Genomic DNA, 13,895 nt, shown 5'->3' with positions numbered 1-13,895 from the left:
GAAGAGAGGCCAAGAGGAAGAGGGACAAGGGCTAGATGGCATAGAAGGTGAGATTCTTAGTTTCTTTAAGTGTGATATCGAGCAACAAACACCAGCCACCACAAGTTGGATCTGGCCGGCAAACTGCAAACAGGTATGTTGAACCCAAGATTTCAAATCTGCTTCACTTCTTTACTAATCTAATGATCTATCAATAGATAGTAATAAGAAAACCAATGTTTTTCCTAGCACAGTAGACTTCATGTTAAATCCCAAGCTAGGTGATTGGATCCACCAAACAAAGAAAAGGGGGAGAAAAAAATCAAAAAAGAAAAAATCTGAAATACATAAATGGTGCCCAAACCTTAAATGCACATTAAGAAATAAATGTATATGTACAGAAGTAAAATACAGTCAAAGAATGAGCACATTGTGGAGAATAATTTTTAAAAATCATTTGAAAAGTCAAGAAAAGGGAAAAAGTTACAAACTCAGTAGAATTGGAGGCAAGGGAAATAGAGTTGGAGTTACTAAGGCTCTATTTTTTTTCACTTTGTACACGAAAGAAAATGCAAATCTAAGAGCAGAGAAAAAGAAAATTCAAAAATTCAAAAGACACTAAATTTACTTTGATTGTGTTGGCTTAGGTTTCTTGGAAAATGTAGGGCTTGCGGGAGTTGACCCAAAACAACTCCCTCTGTGGAAATGAAGGTTCTCTACTAGAACTAGATGAAGGGGTCAAATTATGATCAAGAAAAGTTAATCAAATTGAAAAGCAAATAGATGAATGGATAAGAAGGGAAGAAATCATGTGGGCTCAAAAAGCTAGGGTTAACTGGCTTAAGTTTGGGGATAGAAATACAAGATTTTTCCATAATCAAACAATTAAGAGGAGAGCAAAAAATAGAATCTTGAAACTGAAAAAATGAAACTGGAGAGTGGATAGAGGGGCAAGAAAATATCCAAAATATCATGGAAAACCATTTCCAAAAATTTTATACATCATCTTCTCCTACAGATATGGAGATGGCTCTGCAATGCATCCAAACAATAATAAATGAAACATACAATGAAAACCTAGAAATTGATGTCTCAGATGAGGAGATCAAGGAAGCCTTGTTCCAAATGGCTCCCAGGAAAGCCCCATGACCAGCAACCTCTTTTTTTCAATTTTTTTGGGAGACTGTGAAGAAGAATGTAGTAAGAGATGTTCAATGTTTCTTTAACTCAGGAGAAATGACCAAAAACCTCAATTCAACATTCATAGCCCTAATTCCATAAATAAAAAATCCAGAAGATGCTTCACAATTCAAGCCAATTAGTCTGTGTAATACTGTTTACAAGATAATTGCAAAAATTTTAGTAAAAAGAATGAAGCCAATTTTAAACGATATCATCTTAAAAAACTAGAGTGCCTTAATCCCTAGGAGAGCCATTTTTGATAACATCTTAATTGCTCATGAAGTAATGCATTATATGGCTCATACAAAAGCAAAAAATGGTTTCATGGCAATTAAGTTGGATATGAATAAAGCTTATGATAGAGTTGAATGGGATTTTCTGAAGTTAACCATGTAGAAGATGGATTTTGGTAATAAATTCATTTCTTGGATCATGAAGCATGTATCCACAATTACCTATCATCTCTTAGTAAATGGCTCCCCATCAAGAAGAATTTACCCTCAAAGAGGATTAAGGCAAGGAGACCCCCTGCTAGAAGCCATCTCCCTCTTTGAAAGAGCCTCCGAGTAATAGGTGAATTACCAAAAATCTAAAGTTTTCTATAGCAAAAACATACACCCCAAGTTAAAAAAGATGGTTTCAAAAGTGATTGAAGTTAAAAAAAGTAGAAAAGCCTTCTATTTATTTGGGATTTCATCCTCTTGTAAATAGAAAAAAGAACTAAATTTTTGAACATCTTTCGGAGAGAGTATCAAACAAAGCCAAATGTTGGAGGGGATCTCTGCTATCTCAAGCAGGAGAAGAGGTCCTAATGAAGTCTGTCCTGACTGCAATACCAACCTATTGTATGTCTTGTTTCCTTCTCCCAAAGAACATCTGTAATTCTTTGACAAAAAGCTAAAAATCTTTCTGGTAGGGAGTTAAGGAGGAGAAGAAAAAGTAAGATGGGTAAATTGGAAAAAAAAACCCTTTTGTAGTCATCTCTCTTAGTTGCAGGTCAACAGTGAAGAGATATCTCTGGCAACAAAGATCAGAAAGAGCTTCCGAAGCTAGCCCGAGCAAAAAGGATGTTTTTTGGCTTCATTATCAAAGATCATTTAGGGTATTGATGGTGTGTGGGCTTTGGGCAAACAAAAGCTTTGTCACCTCTGAATAAGAAGCTCAAACCCTCCTAAAGGCAGTTGTTGTTGTAGATAATACGAACAAATCAGACCTTGTTTTTGAATTAGAATGTGAATATTTAGTTAGATTGCTAAATGATGTTGATGGTTGTGAAGATCCGGATGTCCTCTTTTGTTGTAAGGATATTCAAGAAATTACCACCAAAAGAATTTTTAGAGTTCAATTCTGCCCGAGGAAAACAAACCAAGCAACGCATACCACAGCCAGATATGGTTTCTCTGGAGAATTTGAATCTAGTTTTGCAAGTCCTTGTCTTTCTAATGTAGTGAACTTGGATTTAGCATTTTGTGAGTCTGTAGTAGTTTTCTTCCCTTTTGTAGTAGGTTTGTTTTTTAATGTTGTTTCTATGCCTGTCTCAGATGTATCTTTTTTCTGGTTTTAATGAAATGGAATCAGTTTTCACTTCTTAAACAAGGGTATGGGATACATTAGACCCCAAAAGGTAAGGATAATTGTTAGTCCCAATCCCACCACATTCATGGACTAAGGAGTGGGGAGTCCTATTAAATTATTATGCGTGAGATTGTTACCAACAAAGAATTCATGGTCGATTGCTGTAGACCCAGACACTTTGGGATTGACTATGAGAGATACCCCCCTTTTATTACTCGAAGGGCTATTGTCCAGAAAAGTGAACTCGGTAGTTGCCTTTGTGGGATGTTATGACTTGATGGCAGATATACTGTTTCAACTTTCAAGTGCGATTAGACCATGTTTGGTTCAATACTCTCCCTCTATCATTCTCGCCCAGATTGAGATTATAAAATGAGCAAAAGAACGAGTAGGAAGACGGTCTTTGCTTTGAGCCAAATAATGTTAATTGACTTCAAATCAAAAGCAGCAAACCCATAATCGTTATAATACAGCACAAAGCTTCGTTTGTCAATACAAAGAAATCTACACCATTATATGCAAAGCAAATTCTACTTTGATACATCATAGTCCCCTGGCGCTGTAATATCAATGAAGCTCAGATGGCCAATGAGATGATGCAGATGAAGTCATGCAACGCATAGGTGGATCAATTTCGTTTTCCTGCCCACGTGCTACCCATACAATATAACTATATGCATTTAGCGTTGGTTTTCCCTACGCCTCACATATCTGGTTCTATCATTGTATCTGGGTCTGTCTTGAGCTCTCTGGGGCACTGGCTCCACCCTTCTCTGTCTCTCCGGGGATCTTTGCACGATCTCTCCGTTCACAAACAGTTCAGCTGCAAATGAATAAAAAAGTAAGGGTAACAAACTCAGGATGGTAGCATTGACATTTGACAGTAGAATATTGGGAAAACATTCAAACAAATTGAGACCGAGAAAGATGCTGAACCAAGCTCTTATATCACTTCAGCCACAATTAATTTATGTCTTATTTTTACATATTAGCTAAATGTCATGTTTCATCTCCACTGATCTGCAGCTCCAGTTGCAAATGAGAAGCCAAGAACAGTTAGAGAGAAGTTTTGACTTAAGTCCATTAGCATTCAAAGCTATTCATTGCCCTTGGAAAGGCTCTCTTTTTCTTTGCCAAGATGGACTACTGCAACATTAGCTGCATATAATTAATTACATTTGCACCCATAATAGTCATTTGAAAGCTACAAATCTATTTGAGTGTTTCATCTCCACTGATCTGCGACTCCATTGAGCATGAGAAGCCTAGAACAGTTAAGAGAGACACTTGATGTGAGTCCATTAGCATTCAAAGCGACTCATATCCCTGTATGGGCTCTCATGCTTTGCCAAGATGGACTGAACATGTTATGTAGCTTTTCCACATTTTCACTAATTCATGTTTATGAAACAAGAATCTTGTAGTTGGAAATGACCATCAGGTGTTTCATGGCCATGAACTATAGCATTAGATGAGGGAAGAACTCAACAGAATACCAAGTGTCACACACCATAATCAATCTGCCATGAACTATAGCATTAGATGAGGGAAGAACTCAGCAGAATACCAAGTGTCACACACCATAATCAATCTGCAGATGGACGGGGAAAAGATGCCCAACATTCATTGTTTTTCCTATGTAAATACTACTAACAAAAGCATGCATGCGTCATGGATAGTAACAAGAGGTAATGGCACCAATGCTTGCTCCTCAGGGCAATGGAATATGAGACCACCCATTGACAGAGCATTTCCCCAGAAGGAAAGAATACCTCCCCCATCACATAATGATAGAAACTTGACGATTGCAATTCAAAAGCAGGCATTCACATGCTAAAGGGAGCTTTACCAATGTGGATTGAGCATAATCATGTGCCCTATGTGACTTAATTGTGAACATATTCCACGCTGTAAGTTCCAATTCCATGCCCAGATTTTATTAGCTAAAAGCAGTTAAACTTCATCTACCCACAGACACTCAACAGTGAACATATTCCACGCTGTAAGTTCCAATTCCATGCCCAGATTTTATTAGCTAAAAGCAGTTAAACTTCATCTACCCACAGACACTCAACAGTGAACTATACATCTAATATTTTCCTATTCAAAATAATATTGACAGGCAAGGACACTCAGCCTCTAATTTTTTCCTATTTAAATGCTAATAACAAAAGAATGTATGTCTCATGGCCAGTCCCGAGAGGTAATAGCAGGACACTGCTCCCCAAGGCGATGGAATATGAGACCACCCATTGACGGAGTACCCCCCCCATAAGGAAAGAACATCGACATCTTTGAGCTTTTTTTGTGACGTTTACAGTGGAATATACAAACATAATTGGTTTGCTCCATTATCAAGTAAGGGAGATCTTTTACCAAGAATGTCTCCCCCGTCACATAATGGCAGAAATCTGACCACTAGAATTCAAAATCAAGCTTCACCCACTAAAGGCCTTACATTTTACAATAGTGGATTGAACACAATCATGTGCTCTATGTGCTTTTAATTATATATAAACATATTACAAGCTACAAGTCAACATCCCATGTCAATATTGATAGCCCAGATTTGGGCTAGCTAAAAGCAGTTAAATTCACCTTATCCTACAGACAAAGAAAAGCAAACAATAAACTTACAATATCTGATAGCTCGTTCAATTTGCCCTAAATGAGATGTTTCATAGTTCAAAAACATGTGTTCCTTTGCTACTATAAAACACTAACGCTTGCTTGTTTCTCCACAACATTTCTATGTGTATCAATAATACCGCACAAATGTGTTCAATGTAGGTGCATTGATTTAACAAAAATAAACCATGGAAAATCATTGATAGACACTAATTTATTAATAATTTGTCACGTCATCCTATGATTTTTAATCTTACCTCCGTAATCCTTGTTCTCTGCATCGACGTAAGAATCAGGGAGCACAAAAAGCACGCCAGGAAGACCTAAGGAGGAGAACAGAAGTCAGCAATGTTGCAGTCCTATAATACGATTGGACCTGTTAAGCTTTTAATCACAAACCTTCAAGTTTATTTGACGTTTCCTCATCAATCTCACATCCGAAACCAAAATATCTATCGCATGAGACGTTGTATATCTTCTTCTTTGCTTCCTCTTCACTGATATTTCACACAAGAAAGAAAGAAACAATTAGAAAAGCAAAACCCAGATGAAAAGGAAAGGTTTTACTTCAACCGTCACCTAAAAACCCAGAGAACGAGTATCAACATTTTACTTGCTTGCACTGATTAGAAATGCAAAGCCAAAGGAACTTCAACGATATCCAGAACCGATCAAAACATCCAAAAGACACAAAAAAAAGAGAAATGCGACCAAATAAAAAAGGCATATTTTGCGGTAAAGTGATCATTAGCTCCCAAAGAAAAATTAAAATGTAAAACTAAACCCTAAGCCCTGGTTTCAGATTTGGGGTCAAAAGATCATTAACCCCCAAGAGATAAAAGCAAACGATATTTATAATGAAAAACCAGACCCTAGAAATGGTTTCAGCAACCATACTAATTCAATAGGCCTCTTTCATGTTCTTTACCTTCCAACAACCTTGGCTAGGGTTTGGATGTAGCAGTCGATCATCTGCTGCTTCGTGGCACCCTCACCACCCGGCTTATCCATAACGATGAGCCAGTGCTCGTAGTCGCAGCCAGGGAACAACGGTGCCATCTCCGTTGGCGGCCTATCGCTGAAGTTTGAACCCGAGTTCAGCGGCGAATACGCCGAATCACCAGATCGATTTACCCTGCATCTAATAGGGTTCAACCGAACCGCGCCGGGGGAAATAACTCGGACTGAGTGAGAAAGCAACACCGAAGGACGCCTTCCCCGGAGAAAGCCAGGCAAGGGAGGGGCTCCAGAAATAGAAGTGGGAGAAGAAAATAAGCGTTTGCAGAGCAAGTGAGAGGATGTTGAGCAGCGAGACGAGGTGATAGCTCGAGCTAGCGCTGCTGCCACCGTCGTGGCCATGGCTGGACTGGCCGCTGGGTGAGGAAGCGAAATAGAGAGAAGAGAGGAGATTGTGAAGAGGCGAGGTTCAGGGTTCTGATGGGGTTTAGGAGGTATTTATGATTGTCGTCAATGGGGTAAAAACTAAAACCCTAAAAGAGAGGAGCACATCCATCGACTGGTGCATCAAAGCGATCAGACGGCATCTTTTCTGGATCTACGTTCCCTTCTCTGCAGTTGATTAGATTGATGCGTCGAGTCCGCGACTGCAAATTGTAATATCTTCGCCGGCTCCTAAAATATCAGTCGAAGTGGGACCTGGGGCCATTTTGGCATATGGGCCCAAATGGTGGGTCTAAGGCCTTAAGCCCATGCCCAACTGGATTAAAAGAACCATCAGTATATAGAATGGGTAGATTATTGTGATGCACGTGATGGTGTTGAGATGATAACTGTGTAGACGGCTTGCACCCAAAAAGGAAGTTGCTTGCTGTATAAACCACCTCTAAAGGCTACTGTGTAGCATTCTCAAATATCCAATTGTTTCTAGCTTCCCATATGCAATAAATGATTCTTGCAATGCTGAGACTCGTTAATACTTGTTGCTTCCCTATGTTTTGAGCCAGTGAATTGTACCATTCCTGAATGATGATGTGAATGGGTGATTGTGGAATTGTACAAGGATTTAAGCCAATTTGGGCTCCGCACCATACAGCCCGTAAATGGGCATTGAAAATAGAGGTGGTGTGTGGTCTCCTCTTGGCTGTTGCAGAATGCACAAAGTTTGTCCGGTTCTAGTAACCAAGGGCACTTACTTTTTGTGAGAAGTCCATCCCAGAGGGTCTTCCAAATAAAGGCTTGGAACCGGTATGGAATTTTGAGCTTCCACTTGAAGTGAGTGGTCGAGCTTGATGCACCCAATGAAGAGAAGAGATGAAAGGCCGACTTTACAATGTATTGGCCAGAAGAGTTTTTCTTTCCAAATAAGTAGATCAATCGACTGACTTGGCTCTAGGTGTATTGCTATAATATATTGAATGGTGAAAGCTGAAAAGAATTGCTGGAGCATTGGGAGACTTCATGAACCATCTGGGTTAAGAAACTCTCACACCTTCATATCACGCATCCTAGCTTGAGCTGACGGCAAATTAGGATGTGGTATGTGTATGGACAGCGTTGGAACCTAAGGATCCGAAGTGGTAGAGACATCTAGCCCATCCTTGATGGAGCACAGTAAATTCGAACGCAGTAATGGTAGTAGCTGATGTGCTTGCTGCCACCATTCAGAAATGCGACTTCCTTTTTTTAAAGTGTTTGAGAAAATGGGGTCACTGTAGCTTTGGAGAAGAAGCTCTGAGGCTGTCTTTAGAACGTTATTTGTCTCCACTCAGTAGTTTTACTGAGTTTGTTGTTGAGTTATAGGCAAATTCGTTCTCAGGATACAACAAAGCCTTGCCTTGGGGAGAATCTGCAACCAATAAAGTTGAAGAGTTTCCAAAGAAACCTTCTATGAGACTGTAGCAGACCGAACTGAGAGAGAGAGAGAGAGTGAATTTCAAAATTGTGTGTTTTAGAGTCTGATTCATGCTCCTTAAATAGTTTGCGAAGAGGTATGAAGAAAATGTAGGTGCTGGTTTACAGAAGACACCTTGAACAGTCACAATTTCAAACATTGTGACTGTTTAAAAAGTAGTTAACAATTAGTGACTGTTAACTTTGAATTGTACCTCTTGATCACACTCGATCGAATCGTGATCAGATGCGATCAACGATCAACAACGCACCAAAACCAAAACTGCCCATCGCGAGCCACGCGAAGTGCGAGCAAAATGCGCCTCATTGCGCCGCGCACACGCGTGCGCGCGCGTTGCGTGATATCGAATCCCCATACTCTCCTCTACTAATTCTAAGGAGTGTAAATCATCTCCTATTGAAATACTGAAAACAAAACTTATAATTTTTCAATGTAAGACAAGTTCAAAACAGGGTTTTTGTAAAAGAAAAAACCGATTTTCCAACCAAGTGTGCAGGTGCAATTTCTCATGTAATTGACCAATCAAACCCATTAGATTTAATCTCTTATGAGATTAAAATCCAACAATCCCCCACATTAATTGATCAATTACATAGTTCTCTCTCAATCCAAACTACTATGACACAGTTATGCATACAAAAGTTGTTTATCAATTTAAACCACTTGTTAGTATAGTTATCTCAGAGCCTTGTCAAAGTTATTGGTGGTAAGATCTTAAACCAATTACTCTAAAAACAGACTGGAGACACCTATACACATAAAGATGTTCAGTCTCTACAAGAGTTTCAAATTTTGCTCAGCACTGTTATGGCCATGTGCTTCTTTCCTGGTTTCATTAACAATCCCAAAAGCAAACCCAAACCCTCATGAGAAGCGACACCATTTCTATGTTCACATAGGTGAAGTTCCACTATGTGCTCCGTTATTTGACACATTTCAGAACTTCATTAAGAGTTTATCTCAACCTCTCATCATAATGGACAACACTGTTTATGTTGTGATGGGAAATTTCTCAATGTCAGTGCTAACAGTCACATTGCTGTAACTTGTTGTTACCCATTAAACCCAATACTGATGGCTTTTCAGTTCAGGTTGGGTTACCATTACAAGTGACTAAGTAAAGGGTTTTAATCCCATCTCTTTGGTTGTCATTCTTACAAATTCTCTAGCTAAACCCTTGGTAAGAGGATCAATCAAGTTTTTACTTGACCTCACATATGTTATAGTGATGACTCCATCTCAGTTGCGTAACAAATTCATGTTTCAGATTTATATGTCTGGACTTACCATTGTAGGTACCACTGTAGGCCCTTGACAGAGTTGCCTCACTATCACAGTAAATGGAAATTGGAGGCATAGGACTAGGCCAAAGTTTTATATCTAATAATAAATTCATAATCCATTCAGCCTCTTTTCCAACAGCCGCTAAGGCTATGAATTCGGATTCCATGGTCGAGTGAGATATACAAGTTTGTCTCTTGGATGCTCAAGAGAGTGCAATCCCACCAAAGACGAAAATCCATCCAGATGTAGACTTGTTATCTCCATTACCGGTAATCCAACTTGTTATCTCCATTACTTGTAAACCGACTGAATTACTTACTGCAAATGCAATATTAGGTCTGGTACAAAGAATAACATACATCAAGCTCCCTACTGCACTAGCATACTCAAGTTGTGCAATTGCTCTACCATTATTTTCTACTAGCTTTATACTAGAATCATATGGTGTGCTATATTTTTTAAACCCTAAATGCTTAAATTTGTCAAGTACTTTCTCAATATAATGTGATTGGCTTAATACATAGCCCCTACTATGCTGTTTAACTTTTATTCCCAAAATTGTATCTACTTCTCTTAAATATTTCATCTTGAAGACAGAGGATAAGTAGTTTTTAGTTTCATTTATGCTAACCATATTGGTACCCACAATAAGCATATCATCAACATAAAGACATACAATTACTCCATAATTTTCAGTGAATTTTGAGTAAATGCATCTATCAGTACTATTATATTTAAAACCAAAGCTATGATGCAAGAATCAAATTTCTCATGTCATTGTTTAGGTGTTTTTTTTAATCCATATAGTGATTTAACCAGTTTATAGACTTTCTTTCTCGTTTCTAGAAAGAACAAATCCTTCTGGTTGTTCCATATAACTCTCTTCATTTAAATCACAATTTAAAAAAGTGGTTCTAACATCCATTTGGTGAACAAATAAGTGATAAATGGATGCTAATGCTATGAGTATTCTAATAGAAGTTGTTCTAGCCACTGATGCATAGATGTCAAAATAATCAATCCCTTTCTTTTGACTAAATCCTTTTGCTACCAATCTAGCCTTAAAAATTTGTATAGTTCCATCAATGTTGTATTTCTTCTAAACATCCATTTACATTTTATTGGTTTTGATCCTAGAGGTAGGTCTATTAGTACCTATGTGTTATTGGACATTATTGAATCCATTTCATCATTTATAGCTTCCTTCCAAAATGCATCATCTCTAAAGGTCATGGCCTCACTATAAGTTTTTGAATCATTTTCAATGTTTAGGACAATAGGTTCCTTATTTAAAATCTTCTCTCTATCAACTTCAACCAAAAATACAATTGACTAAATAGAGATAAAATCTGAATATAAGTGCTTCTCTGTTCTTTGTCTTTGAATTCTTCTAAGTCCTATTGTAGGTGTTACAGTTCTGTCATTTCTTCTTTCAGTCTCATTATTATCAACATGTATCGAGATTTGAGTTTCTCTGTCATTTTCTGTAGGTTCATAACACATTTTATTTTCAAAGAATTCAACATCTCTAGTTTCAATTATTATGTTGGACTCTAAGTCTAGAAGCCTATAGACCTTGTTATGTTCTGCATATCCAACAAACATACTTTTCTTAGCTCTGAGTCATAATTTGGTTCTTTTAGGATCTGAAACTCTATAATATGCTAAGCACCCCCACACTTTTAAATATGCTAAATAAGGCTTTCTTCCTGTCCATAATTCATATGGACATTTTATTAACAACATGCAGTTTATCATTTCTGTAAGTGTTTTATTTTTCCTTTCAGCCAGACCATTCTGTTGAAGGGTATAAGAAGCAGAACACTGATGTATTATTCCAAATTATTCACAAAAAGAATTAAAATCATTTTTAAAGTATTCAGCACCCCTATCACTTCTAAGGATTTTAATTTTCATTTCTAGTTGATTTTCAACTTTAGTCTTATATAGTTTAAACATGTCAAATGCTTCATCCTTAGTTCTCATAAGGTAAACATAGGTGTACCTAGAAAAGTCATCTATAAATGTTATGAAGTATCTCTTACCTCCTCTAGTTAATACACCATTGAATTCACAAGTGTCAGAATGGATTAGGTCTAGAAGTTGAGAATTTCTCTCAACACTAGGGAAATGTTTCTTAGCCATTTTAGATTTTACACATATTTCACATTTTTCAATTGATTCATTACTGTAAGCAATTATACCAAGTTTGCTCATGTTCTTTATGGATTTAAAATTCAAGTGTGCTAATCTATCATGCCATAAAGAGAAAGAATCAACAATATAAGTAGAAACTTTTCATTCATTAATACTTAATTTGAACATACCATTACAACCATATCCCTTTCCAACAAACATCTCATTCTTGGATATGATTAGTTTGTCAGATTCAAAAACAACTTTGGATCCCCTCTTATAAACAAGATTTACTAAGACCAAGTTCTTTCTAATGTCAAGAACATAGAGAACATTTAAGAGAATCAATGTCTTTCTGGAGGTGAAGTTCAACTCTACGCTGCCTCTTCCAGCAACTTTGGCATATGTTTGGTTTCCCATCTGTACCTCTTGGCCATTAGCCACTTCTTCGTATGTCTTGAACAAGGACTTATCCTTGCAAACATGGTCTGTGGTGCCTGAATCAAACCACCATCCAGAGGACGATTCTGCCATGTTGACTTCAGTAATCATGGCCACTGGATTGTCTTCTACCATGTTTGTAGTCTTGGTTCCACCTTTGCGATGTAGGTAGACTCGGGCATAATGCCCATTCTTTTCACAAACATAGCAAAATCCTTTCTTATTGTTGCTCTTCTTGAAGTTCCCATCATTCTTCTTTACTTGTAATGAAGGGTTAGTCTTTTTCGATCCATTTTTCACAAAATTGACCTTAGAGTTCAGCATACCGATTATGGTCTTATCCTTACTGTCTCTAATTCGAGACTCTTCTTCAATACGAAGGTGTTGTTGAATTTGCTCCAAGGTAAGTTTTTTCAGCCTTGTGCAGAAGCTTCTTCCTATAATCCTTCCAAGAGGGTGAAAGTTTGGCAATGATTGCTCCCACTTGGAAAGATTCAGGAATGATGATGTTAAGGGATCGAGTTTTGTTGACTATCACTTGTAGTTCATGAACTTGCTTCAGTATGGGTTTATGGTCGTTCATGGTGAAGTTAAAGTATTATGCAATAAGATACTTATTCGTACCTGTTTCTTGCACCTTGTATTTGAATTCCAGGGCCTTACATATTTCTTTTGGAGATGTAAGTTCCTTGTAGAAGTTGTTGAGTCGGTCTGATAAAGCATTCAGTATGTGTCATCGGCACAAAAGTGAGTCATCTTCTCATTTTGCTCTTTCCTTCTTTAGTTTCTCTGAGTCTTTGTCAGTGGGTTTAGGAAGTGATTGCAGATTTAGGGTCCAGCAGATAGTATAACTTCAGTGTGGTCAGAAAGAAGATCATATTGTCTTACCATCGGCTAAAATTTGCTCCATCGAACTAGTCTAGTCGAACAAGATCTTGGTTCATCATCTTGATCGAAGTCATGCTTGCTTCCGCCTCCATTGCAGAATAACATTCTAAAATTGTTGGAGAAAATGGAATCATTGTAACTTTGGAGGAGAAGCTCTGAGGCGCGTCTGAAGACACTATTTTTAGAACGTTATTTGCCCCCACTCAGTTTTATTGAATTTGCTGTTGGGTTACAGGCAAATTCGTTCCCAGGATACAACAGAGCCTTGCCATGGGCAAGAATCTACAACCAGCAAAGTTGTGAGACTGTAGCAGACTAGACTGGAGAGAGAGAGAGAGAGAGAGAGAGTGAATTTCGAAATTGTGTGTTTTGGAGTCTGATTCATGCTCTTTAAATAATTTGTGAAGAGGTATGAAGAAAAGGTAGGTGCTAGTTTAGAGAAGGTACTTTGAACAGTCACAATTTCAAACATTGTGACTGTTTAAAAAGTAGTTAACAGTTAGTGACTGTTAACTTTGAATTGTGCCTTTTGATCACACCCGATCGAATTGTGACCGTTGATCTCATCAACGGTGATCAACGGTCAGCAATGCACCAAACCAAAGCTGCCCATCGCGAGCCACGTGAAGTGCGAGCAAAGCGCACCTCATTGCGCCGCACACACGCGCGCACACGCGTGTGCGCGCATTGCACGGTATCGAATCCCCATAGCGCGCATTGCGCGGTATCGAATCCCCATACTCTCCTCTACTAATTCTAAGGAGTGTAAATCAACTCCTATTGAAATACTGAAAACAAAACTTATAATTTTCCAATGTGGGACAAGTTCAAAACTAGGTTTTTGTAAGAGAAAAAACTGATTTTTCAAACAAGTGTGCAGGTGCAATTTCTCATGTAATTGACCAATCAA

At 38.0% G+C, this 13,895-nt stretch overlaps 1 protein-coding gene across 1 annotated transcript; it reads right to left on the bottom strand.

Annotated features, from left to right (window-relative positions):
• Positions 1-3,138: 3,138 nt before the first annotated feature.
• Positions 3,139-7,361, bottom strand: LOC148865060 (multiple organellar RNA editing factor 2, chloroplastic-like). The gene is made up of 4 exons (XM_088975589.1): positions 6,293-7,361; positions 5,764-5,861; positions 5,622-5,687; positions 3,139-3,559 (listed from the first exon to the last, which is right to left on the bottom strand). The coding sequence occupies exons 1-4, from the start codon at positions 6,721-6,723 to the stop codon at positions 3,417-3,419; spliced, it is 738 nt and encodes a 245-aa protein (XP_088831715.1). The 5' UTR covers positions 6,724-7,361; the 3' UTR covers positions 3,139-3,416.
• Between the last annotated feature and the right edge of the window lie 6,534 nt (positions 7,362-13,895).

This window comes from Nelumbo lutea, chromosome 3 (assembly GCF_056320005.1).
Source record: "Nelumbo lutea isolate HS-2025 chromosome 3, American lotus-T2T, whole genome shotgun sequence".
NCBI lineage: Eukaryota > Viridiplantae > Streptophyta > Magnoliopsida > Proteales > Nelumbonaceae > Nelumbo > Nelumbo lutea.
The sequence above is the reverse complement of the archived record's forward strand: the minus strand, read 5'-3'. Positions and strand labels throughout refer to the sequence as shown.

Excerpts from the sequence above, each read along its gene's own strand:
- LOC148865060 (XM_088975589.1), bottom strand. The coding sequence starts at position 6,723 with ATGGCCACGACGGTGGCAGCAGCGCTAGCTCGAGCTATCACCTCGTCT. Across the intron at positions 5,688-5,763 it reads AACGTCAAATAAACTTGAAG|GTCTTCCTGGCGTGCTTTTT; the intron begins GTTTGTGATTAA and ends TCTCCTCCTTAG. Across the intron at positions 3,560-5,621 it reads AGAGAACAAGGATTACGGAG|CTGAACTGTTTGTGAACGGA; the intron begins GTAAGATTAAAA and ends ATTCATTTGCAG.